General features: G+C 37.1%; 1 protein-coding gene across 1 annotated transcript in view; it reads right to left on the bottom strand.

The window, feature by feature from the left end:
• Tmprss11d (transmembrane serine protease 11D) overlaps window positions 1-7163 on the bottom strand; it is a 61261-nt gene extending 54098 nt beyond the window's left edge. The window contains exons 1-2 of the mRNA XM_028893021.2: window positions 6944-7163; window positions 4533-4634 (exon numbers count right to left, since the gene is read on the bottom strand). Of these exons, the coding sequence (XP_028748854.1) occupies window positions 4533-4540 (8 nt within the window). The 5' untranslated portion in view covers window positions 4541-4634; window positions 6944-7163. The remainder of the gene's footprint in view (window positions 1-4532; window positions 4635-6943) is intronic.
• Window positions 7164-12789: the final 5626 nt, after the last annotated feature.

The following is a 12789-nucleotide window of genomic DNA, read 5'->3' on the forward strand; positions in this document are numbered from 1 at the left end:
AATTTTAAAAGCATTCAATATAAATAAATTCATTTGTTAATCTAACCCCAGACATTGCAGGAGCTGAATATTTTCATTATCAGGTTTGTGTTAGCTTACATCAATGTGCCCTTTCTAACTATATAGCTGGGTCTAACTTTAGGAGTAGGACATTATTTTGTGTTAAATTATATGTCCTGAAGATGATTCCATAGATTATTATTATGAGTAAGCCCCTCTTTAGTCGGCATAATTAGACAATAAGTATCTTGTACCAGCATCTAGAACAGAAAACCACTAACACTCTACCACTTTAGCTCTTCTTTTTTTATATATATAAAAGAAATATGACAGTACAGGTAAAACTTCTTTGTTGTTTCATCTCCAGTCTGGCTTCCTGTTCCCACCCTACAGTCAACCGTGCATAATAGATTTAATGCCTCTCTTTTTGGTTTGTTTGTAAGACCATTGAGTACTTGGGTATTATATTCATGAATTAAATACAATATGTCTTGTTATTTTTTAAAATAAGCCAAAAAGTGCCCGTTATATTGCCATTATATAGCTTTTCTGAGGTATTATTTATTTGGATCTGAGTTATTTGCTCAAACTGCTATATAATAAGTCTTTGTTATAAACATGTTGCATTTATCTGTTTACCTGTTGAATAACTATTTCATGGATGCTAAGAACTTGCTATAAAAAATAGTTCATTTTGACTTTGGAGCCCTCAGCCCTAAATAAGATTTATCAAATCCCCTTTTTCAAGGCTCAGAGATCTATGTAGAAGAGGAAGCAAAAATATATGGTTAGAGCCAAAGGTGACGGATGACTCAAAAAGAAAAAAAAAAAAAAAACCCAAGTGTCTTTGAGACACAACAGGGCTAATACACATGAATACACAGATACTGTTTCAGCATGCACAAGACCTAGACAATTGAAACCAGACGAATCCCAGTATGAGAGAGGAAGTAGACACAAAGTCCCAACCCTAACCACGAAGCTATTTGCAATTGATATGCCCTGGGAAAGGGAACATCAGTTTCTTCAAATGCAGTGTCACTGGGCATGTCAGCCACACTTCAGGGGAGGTCTCATGCCTAGGGATTAGTTGAAAACACAAAAAACAGACTCCATGGTTTTGTGTGTGCTTTGTTCTAATATTTTTATCTTATTGTTTTTTGTTTGTTTATTTATTTGTTTTTGACCTTTGTTGTTTGTTTTGTGGGGTTTTTTTCTTAGAGAGAGATAACAAGAAGTTGAATGGGTAGAGAAGTAAAAGAATATGGTCAAAATGATAAGTTTTTTTAAATTTAAAAAACTTTGAAAGAAGAATAGCTCATTTTGTGTTTGGTTATTATTTGTTTATTTTTATTTTAACAGATATATAAAGAGGAAAAAGTTCATTTATTTGTAGGGTACCATGTTATATTTCAATACTTGTATGTATTATATAATGTTTAAATCATGCTATAATACATATGTCCTCAATTATTTTTCATTCTCCTATGGTAAAGAATGTTCAAATGTCTTTCCAGCTTTTTGATATATGCAGTGTACTATTAGTACATTGTTTGTACTCATCTTTAATTGGACTTCATGTGTGTTATAGTTAATAATGATATCTTTTGCCAGGCAGTGGTGGCTCATACCTTTAATCCCAGCACTCAGGAGGTAGAGCCAGGCAGATCTTTGTGAGTTCAAGACCAGCCTGTTCTACAGCGCGAGATCCAGGACAGGCACCAAAACTACACAGAGAAACACTGTCTCAAAAAAAAATGATATCTTTCTTAACAAAAATTAAAAAGCAAGAAGAATGGGAGAATGAAATTGAGATAGATGCATATATCTTTAAAATTTTTTTAGAGGAGTTTTGCTATTAAGGGTAGGAGATGAGGAATAGAGAAATTTGTTCAAAACAGAAATGTTGAAGGAGGGAAGGACTTTTTTAAACTGAAGTTAGTTCTGTATATCTTTATACTAGTGATAATGTTCCAGCAAAGAATGAAGTTTGTATGTGTCTTAATTCCTTGAAATGTGAAAGTTAGGTAGAATTACTCTAGTGGAACCAATCACAGACTTCATGAGTTACAGAGCAGCTAAAGTTTCAGGGGGAAAAAAATCAGAATTTTAAAGAAATACCTGGGAGTGGTTTCTGGTGGTCAAATTTGAAATAGACATGAAATAACTTGCTATAAAATATGTAATCCTGGCCGGGCGGTGGTGGCGCATGCCTTTAATCCCAGCACTCGGGAGGCAGAGCCAGGCGGATCTCTGTGAGTTCGAGGCCAGCCTGGACTACCAAGTGAGTCCCAGGAAAGGCGCAAAGCTACACAGAGAAACCCTGTCTTGAAAAACCAAAAAAAAAAAAAAAAAAAAAAAAAAAGTAATCCTGGATAATGAATAGGAGCGGATGTTTCTGACATCACCACTTCTCCATCCCAAACCAACATTAGATGGGTCCCGTGATTATACAGAAATATTGGTGCCTACCTGCCTAATTTTCATAAAGCAATATGCCCTCTGCCTAATGATTCATAGATTTAAGCATGGATTTTGTAAGCTAAAACAACAAGTCACAAACCAGAGTGAAAACAATAGACAAAGTGCAAAACACATTTTGGGGTCCTGATGGATCCTATTTTCAATTTATCTCATGTTTTTTCAGCATCTTGTTACTATGTAAGGCATCTGATTGGCTTTGGCTCGTCTCCATATTCAGCTAATTGTACCATAAATAGTAACAAAAGAGAAGAAACTGGAAACATGGTTTGTTAGGGAAGAATGGGTCTGCCAAGACTTGTCTATTCATGGGAGGCTTATTTACCTTAAATCTTTCTTTAAACTGTGCTCTGGATGTCAGCTTCTAAACCTTCATCCTGTTTTCTAAACCTTGCCTCATCTTGTGGTTTTCATGTTATCTGGTGGGTATGACTACTCTCGGTGGACCTAAGAAATTCTGAAAAACCATAGAATTAAAACAGTAACAATTATTTCACAACATAGCTGTTTAGGTTCTAGGGTCTCTACAAGGATGTCTTGTCTTCAGAGAAAAGAACATGAACAAAGGAACAAGTCATGTGTGCAACCTTCAGGAGAGGGCAGCTTGGATGAAATCTGAGAGTCTAATTTGTATAAGAGAGCAAGCAAATCTCTCACGAAAACCCATTGTCAAACAAAAATAATTCAGAATTACCTGAAGATACATCTAAATTTAGGTAAAAATATATTATAAAAAATCTGTTCCCTTTCCCCCACCTGACTTGATGCCCTGATCTCTCAGAGTATGTGGAAGAATTGGGAAATTGGAATTTGATAAAACTCCCTAGGCCATATGAGTACTGTCCTCACACCCTGGAAGTTCTTAGCTTTACTCAGGCTGATGGCGTGCACTCTTTCCCAGCCATGCTTTCTCACATTTCAGAATTTAGCCAACTTTGCATAATTATTGATTGTAGATATTTCGTGATAATAAAAAAGAGAAAATGATTGCAGTAGATACAGCTTGTTTAAGAGACAAAATGTAGTCAAAAGTACAATTTGTGGAAATAAAAATTCCAAGAAAAATATGAAATAATTTATTTTTATGGTATTGTTTAAAATGTAGACTGCTGCCTATTTCCCACATATCTATAGGTATACTCAAATAGATATAATTGTGCATGAGTTTTTGTTATTCAACCTGATTTTGATTTTTGATTCTTCTATTTCTAATGTTCTAAAGAACCATTCTACTGCACTTATACCTAAACAGTACTCTTGCTTTAATTGATCCTTCTTTTAGCATAGCCTACCAGGTAGGGTGGTCTGTCTCTTCTTATATGCTGATAGAAAAGCAATATGTAGAATATATATAAACTTATGCAATGATTTTAATTATGTTAACTAAGTTTGTTAACTTAGTGTGAAAGTTGTTAAATAAGTTTGTTAATTAAGTACTGTCTGAAGGCTGGTTATGAGACAGTTTTTTGTGTAAAAGTTTATGAAAATAATTTTTCATCAACCAGAAGGAAAATTGGAGCAATGACCGTTTTCTTAAACAGTAGCAATGTTTACTCAAAATTGAAATATCATTATTGCATAAAATATAGAGAACTCTTGCCTTTACTTTCTTAGAAAGAACCTTAGGGTTCATAACATATTCAGTAGCCAAAAATCAAAAATATTTAATTTTCAAAAAGTTCTAAAGCAACAGAGCAAGTTTTTTTTTACTGATTTTGTTTTAATAATCACAGTTCAGTTTTTGAAGACTGAAACATGACCAACAAAATACTTCCTTCTTTAAAGAGAATGTAGTAATGCTAAATCATCTCCTTAGGTTTATTCATTTGGTTTTAAAAAAGTGCCCCCAAACAGAGAAGCAGCCAGGTGTGCTAGCTAAACAACATTAGGCATGTTACTTAAACAATCCCCAACAGCTTCACTCAAGTTTTCAGAGAAGTGACTGTAATTACTTTGTACAGCCCCAAATTCTTAAACATCTATGTATTTCACATGCTTTAAGACACAGTCAAACTTGTAAAGCTATAGAGGCAAAAGCAGATCTTCCTTACCTATACATTTTACTCCTGAATAATGATGAGGTCCTTTCTTCTGTGTGTCCAACTGCTCTGAGATTCCCACTCAGCTGAGTGACTCTTTCGTGCTATGTGTACCTGAAGCCAAAGGAGGAAATCCCATGTAATTAAAACCTAACTTGTAAAACAAGTCTCAAAGAATCAACTTGAACCAATAGTGTGACTTGTGGACCAGAATCTGAGACCGGAAAACCTCACAAATTAGAAACAATCCCAGTTATTCTGGTAAGTTATGAATAAACATGATTACAGGTGGCAGGTGTTTTCACAATCCTGTGACCACTTCACATGTCACAGTCGTTTTTTATTCAGGAGGATGTGCTTATTATCTGCTTATTATTGCAAGCTTCACTCCTCAGAACAGACATCCAAGAATGATCAGAAAATACTTCCCACGCATTGGCAGGAACCTCCTCTGAATATGCTTTTCTCTATGATAAAATATTTCCCCCCTCTTAATGTGTAAAACAGAAATACAGAGAAGGGCTTGAGCAGACAGGATGCATGGTTATGGAATAAGTGGATATAAAAGTTGAATTAAAAATGCCTACTCTTATTCTAAATACTGTCTCCTGAAAAAGCATCTTAGCCCGATGATACTAGAAGATAAGTAAGCAGAAAAAGAGAGTATACATGAGTGGAGTATTAGGGGAAGAATTTGAGATTAGGATTAGTATTTACAGGGAAGAGATGGATCTGAGAAACCACAGAGGCAAGAATAGTATGGAAAGAGCATTTCTATCTTACATGTTGGTAAAGTTGGATGGCTATACTGGGATTACTTTCTAGGAAATAATAAATGCTGAAGAGTTGAAATGGAATACAATCAGACTGGTATTAGAACTTGAATTCCAGTCTTAACTCTTTCACCAATTGTGTGACTTGAGGAGGAAAAGCTAGTCTAGTTGTCTAAGTCACTGGTAGAACATTTACTTAGCATCCATGAGGTCCTAGGTTCAGGCATTAGTACCAAAGCCTTTTCATCAATTGTGTGACCTGAGGAGGAAAAGCTAGTCTAAGTGTATACTGGTGGAGCACTTACTTCACCTACATGAGGTCCTAGATTCAGGCGTTAGTACCAAAAAAGAAAAAGGCAGAAACAAAACTTATTCCTTCATGAGTTTCTGAAAAGGAAGGCTGAAGAGGTTCTTAGAGAAGGCTCTTGACTTTATCTTATATATAATTGATAGGCAATCACCAACGAATTTACCACAGGGCTTCAATCTAACAAGTGATCAGTCACACGTTTTAAGATTGAATGTGCAGTTTAGACAACACTGGCATGACTAAGTGATCCCCCTTTACTCTTGATAAATTCATCATAGACCCTGTCTTATGCCTGATTCTACACTTAGCGTTTGAATAGAATGAGTGAAATACATTTTAAAAATTAAACATATTACCTGAAAGCTTCATTTACTTGCCAACATCATTATTCATTTACAGATCTCTTCAACACATTTCAATAGTGTCATGGTATAAAAATTTACACTATATTTTAATAATGTTATTTCATGAGAATCTTCTGATTTCTAATTCTTAGAGTATCCTATTTCTAACTTATTTTAGCAATTTCAAACTCAATAAATAGTACCTACATTTATCAGTTTCTGACAATTTAATGTTTATGTAAAAAAAGATGAATTATATTACACTGAGTGGATTCATCAATAATACTGAAACTGCTTTTCTAATATGGAGTGTTTTGAGTATTTTCTATTTTTTCTATTACAGATGATTCTTTCAATGCTACCTTCATGAATGTAATATTTCTGTTTTACTCAGCTACTGATTTTGACTTAAAATACATTGAGAAGTCATATTGGACCAAATAAGTGGAAATGTTGTCTTTGAAGTAACAGTTATCCTCCTGCCTCAGCCTCTAGGATTTGAACAGCTATCTTCTGTCTTCATTTACAACAATTTCTCCTAAAAGGAAGCTCTTTCTCCTACATCTTTGACTTTCTAGAGTATTTATCAATAGTCTTTTTTTAGCCAAATAGGTGCCTATTTAACACAAACTGTTTGAATGTTTCATATCTTATTATCCTAGCATACATTTATTGCTATTATTGGTCACACCCGTCACAACAGAACTTGAAGATGAGTCAAGGGAGTGGCATGGGGAAAACTGTATTCAGTCTGAAAGTGACTTCCTGTAAGCTTACAATGAGCTCAACACAGAAAGGGAGGTGGAGCTGGTGAGACCAAGTAATTGTTCATAATAGGAACTAGTTTCAAAGGTGTTGACTCTTAATCTTCAGATCCACAGGGAGTGGCAGGATAAACCTTGGCCTATTCTATTCTTAAGGGATAGTCTTATTCTTAACCAAAAAGAATAGGGAATGTAGAATTGTATTATACACAAAGCATAAGAATGGACTCACCATTAGGCTTGGTTTTAGTCCTATATTATAATTCCCAAGGCAACCTGCCAAGTTGATTGACACATCCTTCAAGGAGCTAGTAGAGATCGCTTAGCTTGAAGAAGGTGGACCTGTGTAAAAGATATGGACAATGGCATTTTTGCCTGATGGTGGTGAAAGAGAGAGGTTGTGACTAAAAGAGTATCTCTAAGTCACTTACTCTTTAGCTTTGGAAGAGTTATCGGCTAGTATCTGTTGTGTTGGGTGAGATGGAAGGATGACTCATTCAGTGGAGCTCATCAAAACATTATGAGTAAAAATCAAAAGAAAACCCAGCAACAACCTGAAGTTGATGATCTAATAAGGTGTGGACCAGTACTTTTTTCTTTGTTTCTGGAGTTTATTTATTCATCTAGTTCAGGGAAATACAGGCATATGCCTATGGATGTTCATGAATTTGTTATAACCTCCTTTACAGAGTTACTGTAACGATAGAACATAATTATAAAAGAAAAGAAATAAAAGTAATACAACTTCCACACCTAGGGCTCAACAGTCATTGCTGAAGAGGGGTGGAAACATGTATGAGCCAGAGGATCAGGGAGTTTGCTGAGACTGCGTCTCCTAGAAATGTCAGAATCTACACCTGTCCTACCAACATGACTGCCTAAACATGAGCTAGACAACGATGACACTAACAGGCGTGCTACAGACGTGGAGGAATCTTACGAGGCCTTCACCACACATACGCAGAGAACTACTGGCAACCAAGAAATGCTGAGAGTGGGCAAAATAGTCTTCCCCAAGAAAGAACATACCAGGTGCTTATCCACACCATATAGTCAGGCCTGAAAACATACAGATAAGTAAAACTATGCAGACTGAGATGGTTATATTCAGGAATATGTTTGTGTGTGTACATATACATACATGTATGCAACAACAATGAATGAAAAAAGAAGTCATAAATTTAAAAGAGCAAATAAGCATATATGGGAAGTTTTGGAGGTAGAAAAGGAAATGGGAAGATGATATAATTATATTGTAATCTCCAAAATGTGAAAGAAATATTAAAAAATAAAGGTAATGGATTACCCACCCAAAGAAAGCTGTAAAATGATATTTAATTACAAATACTTTCATTCATTATAAATATTAGCTTAAAATTGGGTAATAATTGGATTTTTAAAATGTAAACAAATTCAATTTTATGGATTGTAACTGTGACTTGTATGTAATTAGAAATAAGAGGCATGGGTAATAATACTGTATTTCAAAGAGTTTTGTTGATTGAGACTGGAAAAACTTTTTTGGAAAGAGACTCTTTCTTAAATAAAAGCTTGTCTCTTTCATTTACTATCCAATAAGTCTTAGAAAATTATTTCTCCCTCTAAATATTGTGATTTTACTTTTCTTACCTGTAAAAATGGAGTTTAGCTGGGCGGTGGTGGCGCACACCTTTAATCCCAGCACTTGGGAGGCAGAGCCAGGTGGATCTCTGTGAGTTCAAGGCCAGCCTGGACTACAGAGTGAGTTCCAGGAAAGGCACAAAGCTACACAGAGAAACCCTGTCTCAAAAAAAAAAAAAATGGAGCTTAAATATCATTCTCATCGAGTTATGAAAACTAAATTCAGCCAAATGAAATGTAACTGATGAGTATCAGTACCGGGTAGGCTAAGCCCTTGGCAATGCAGCCATTCCTTCGATAGGAGCACTCAAGGCAGTGTGTGTTCATTTAGGGGTCATAGTCACTGAAGTGTTGTAGGATATTATTTTAAGGTGTTTTACTTTTGTTTATGTTGCATTTGTTTAACTGTGTGAAGCTATGTTACTTTGCCTGTCTAAAATACCCTCTGGCCTAAAAAAGAGCTGAACAGCCAATAGCGAGGCAGGAGAAAGGATAAATGGGCCTGGCAGGCAGAGAGAATAAGAAGGAGAAGTCTTGGTGGAAAAAAGAAGAAACAGCAAGAGAACAAGGAGAAGAAGACATCAGGGGTCAGCCACCCAGCCACCCAGCCACCCAAACACATAGCCAGCCACAGAGTAAGAATGAAAGTAAGATATACAGAAGCAAGAAAAGGAAAAAGACCGGAGCAAAAAAAAAAAAAAAAATAGATGGGATAATTTAAGTTAAGAAGAGCTGGCAAGAAACAAGCCAAGCCAAGGCTGGACATTTACAATTAAGAATAAGCCTCCGTGAGTGATTTATTTGGAAGCTGGGTAGTCCCCCTACCCCCTCAAAAGAGCCAAACCAAACAACTACACTGAAGTGTAGAAGACTCATACAGCTTGCACATGGCCCTCCTCACACACATTGTTTTGATCGAAGTCATTCTTGTCTTTACAGCATCCATACAAGCATGGTTAAAGAAGCACTGTCCTTACACCCTGGTGTGGCTGTCCTGCCAGCGGTCAACTATTCTCTTGTGTGTTCTCCTGATACTACTTTTAACAGGTTTTCACAGTAAGTTCTGAAAGAAATGTCTTAGTGATAGACATTTTTTTTTACCTTGTTAAAGGGAAAGAATCAATCGTTTGTCCTTTTCAGGTCCTCCATAAGCTGCATATTACTTTTCTCCTATAAAAGGTGTGATGGCTAATCTTGACTGAACTGATGAAAGCTAAAATCACCTAGGAGACAACTCTCTGAGTATGTCTATGAGGGTGTTTCCAGGTAGGTTCAACTGAAGTGGGGAGACTCACCAGGAAGGTGGGCAGTACCATTGCATGCACTGGGACTCCAGAGCCAATGAAGAGGGGGAACAAACAGAGAACCAACATTCACCTCTCTCTGCTCCCTGCCTGCTGATGAAATATTACTTGCTGCCAGGCCATTGCCACCACAGCTAGTGCCACTGCCACTGTCACGGCTCCCCTCGCACTCATGGACCATGTCCTCAAACTGTGAGCCGAAACAAGTCCATCTTTCTTTACATTCCTTTTGTCTTGTATCTGATTACAGCAGTGGAAAATGGCGCTGAGTGAGGTCATCCCTGTGGTAAACCTGATCTTGTGCTTTCAGGCTTTTGAAACAGTTTGTTTCTTGTTTTTGTTTTTTGCAGGGGAAGGATGGGACGTGTGAGAGAGCTTGGAGCTATGGGCTAGAGAAGCCCTAGACTGTCCTAAGCAGAGACTAATTGGGCTGTTCAAACGGGTGCTTGGAAAACCAGAATGGCAAGAGAAATATGGAAAATGGGGGCCCGACTCATGAGTTTTCAAAAAAGAGTGAGGGTTCTGTCAGGAACCAATTCGGGGTCCACTCCTGTTTTATCCTGGCAAAGAATCCGAGAAGGCAGAACATGAAGCAGAAAGTTATGAAAAATGTACAGTTTGGTGAGGAAAGGTCTGTCAACAAATTGAAAGTTGCAGACAAGGGAGGTGTTGAAAAAATAGTTGCAACTCTTAAATAGATCAACACTCTTTTTTTATCTACCTATTTTACATCTTGGCCACAGCTCTCTCCCCAACCCTACCCTTCCAGTGTTCACACTGGCACCAACGCCCACCCATCCCCACTCTCCCCCACCCCACACACCCACCATCCCACCACCATCCTCATTCCCACACCCCAATGCTCAGACGAAATTGATAGGCAGTCTTCAAGAGAAATCTCATATTGTGCCCTAAATTATCAGATAGTTTCCTAAATGCAAAACTCCACATATTATAGGCTCCAACTTATGAAAATACAAATTTACTTAAAAGGAGAGAGCCTAAACTGAGCATGCTACTGAAGATAGAGTGATTTCCTGTTCAAAAAAGTTGCCTGGAGGTGTTTTCTAAATTTCAGCTACTAAGGTACACAGAGGTCATTGATAGGTGAATCATAGACTACATCTTGAACAGACTGAAGAACTTGGTAGCATTATCCACATGGTTCTAGTTTCATAGGCAGGGAGAGTGTAAGAGTTCTCGGGTGATGGGGGTTTTCACCAAGGTTACTGGCAGTGTGTGATGGGGACAAATTCCCTGCAAAGAGGCCCAGAGAAGCTATTGTGTGAAGCTGTGAGGGTAAAGCCTAAGTTACATTGAAAATTTTAGGATGCTAGAGATTGCAGATTTGTGGGACATCAACCCAGAAAAGTCACAGATGCAGATTTGAACTGGTCCAAGAGAGAGACTACATATAATACCAGAGAACTGAGCAGGTCTAGCTACCCAAAACTGCTGAAACTCAATGATGCCTTTAATAGCCCCTGATGTAGGGTAGAGAGCCATAGAATTGGGTGGTTTTCCTGCTGGCTTCTGGACTTGCTCTGGCCTGATCTTTCCTAGCTATGTTCCTATTCCTCCCTTTTGAAATGGGGATGTTTATCTGGTGCCATTGGACATTAAAAGTACATAACTTATACCTTTTATTTGACAGGGACTTACAATTAAAAGATTATCTGAGACTCTGCACTTAAAATGTTTCAACTATTTGTCACTGTTAAAAGAGTTTGTAGAAGCCCAGCCTACTATGTTGACTGCCTATAAATCTCTAGACAGCCCACAGGGCCAAATAAGAACACTCCCAAGCCCACTCCACCTTGCTTCCTGTCCAGAAAGCTTCAGCAAGACTTTAGGGTTAAGAGATTTCTCTGCCTGCCTCAGGAATTTCCCAAGCCAATCCCATTCTGCAAATACTAGGTAAACTGCAGTTAGCCCATGAAGGCCTGGTAAGAGTTCTCCCTGCCACCCTAAGGAATTCTCTAAGCCTACTGCACTGATGTCATGAAATCTCCAGTTGGCCTATGAAGCCCTAGCAAGAGCTCCCCTTCAGCCCCTCACCCCCAGAAATCTCAAACCAGCTCTACTCCACTGACAGCCTTCTCCATATGAAAGCTACATATCAAATGCACAACTAACAATGTAATTCTATATGCCCAGGTCCAATCACAAAATACTAGCAATACAAAATACCAATATAGTACATGTTATTTTCCCACATGCAACTAATTTCATAGTCATGATCCCTGTTAATTACAACTTGGATGAAACTTTAAAAAAATCAAACTCAAAAGAACATTTTTAAACTTGCTCAAAGAGTTGAAAGCAACCATAAACACCTGAATGAACTTAAAGAAACAGTAATAAACTGACCGAAGCTCAAGAAAACACAAACAGTTGAATGAAATTCAGAGGGAAATTCAGAATAAGAAAGTATAATTCAATAATGGGATAGAAATATTGAAGAAAATCCCAACTAAAATGGACTTGGAAATGAAAATTTTAACAAACCAGTTAATATTCTTGGATATAGCCTTTCTAACAGATTGGGCTATATAGAAAACAGAATATTAAGACTTGAAGACAAAGAAGAAAAATTGGATCATTCAATCAAATTTTTAAAAGCCCATATGAACAGAATATACAGAATCTTTGGGAAACCATGATAAGATCATGTCTACAAACTATAGTCATAAAAAAGGTAAATGAGTTCCTAATCAAAGTCATAAAAACTCCTGTGAAGTCAGTATTAATCCAGCACTAAAAACTTATAAGGACACAACAACAACAAACTATACACCAATATCATTGATGAATGTAGATGAAAAAGTCTCTACAAAATGCCTGCAAATCCTCAGTCCTGAACCCAGCATGCTACAATACCAAACTACTAGGAAAAATTTTCCCAATGGTATGACAATGGTAGGAATATTGTGGTGGGTAACTAAGTGATTCCTGGTTGGATTTGAGGCCTGTTCCACAGAAGGAAATTCAATGCTTGGTAAGGAAATCCTGGTCCAAAGCTCATAGCTATCATTGATTGATCCTTGTAGGGAATCTGTGGTTTTGCTTGATGGTCATACTGCTAAACAATCTTCTAAAAAATTTATGTTTACAACCATAGATCTGTGCTGCTCTCAATCATGGTCAGAGAAAC

Source organism: Peromyscus leucopus, chromosome 10 (assembly GCF_004664715.2).
Source record: "Peromyscus leucopus breed LL Stock chromosome 10, UCI_PerLeu_2.1, whole genome shotgun sequence".
Taxonomy (NCBI): Eukaryota; Metazoa; Chordata; class Mammalia; order Rodentia; family Cricetidae; genus Peromyscus; species Peromyscus leucopus.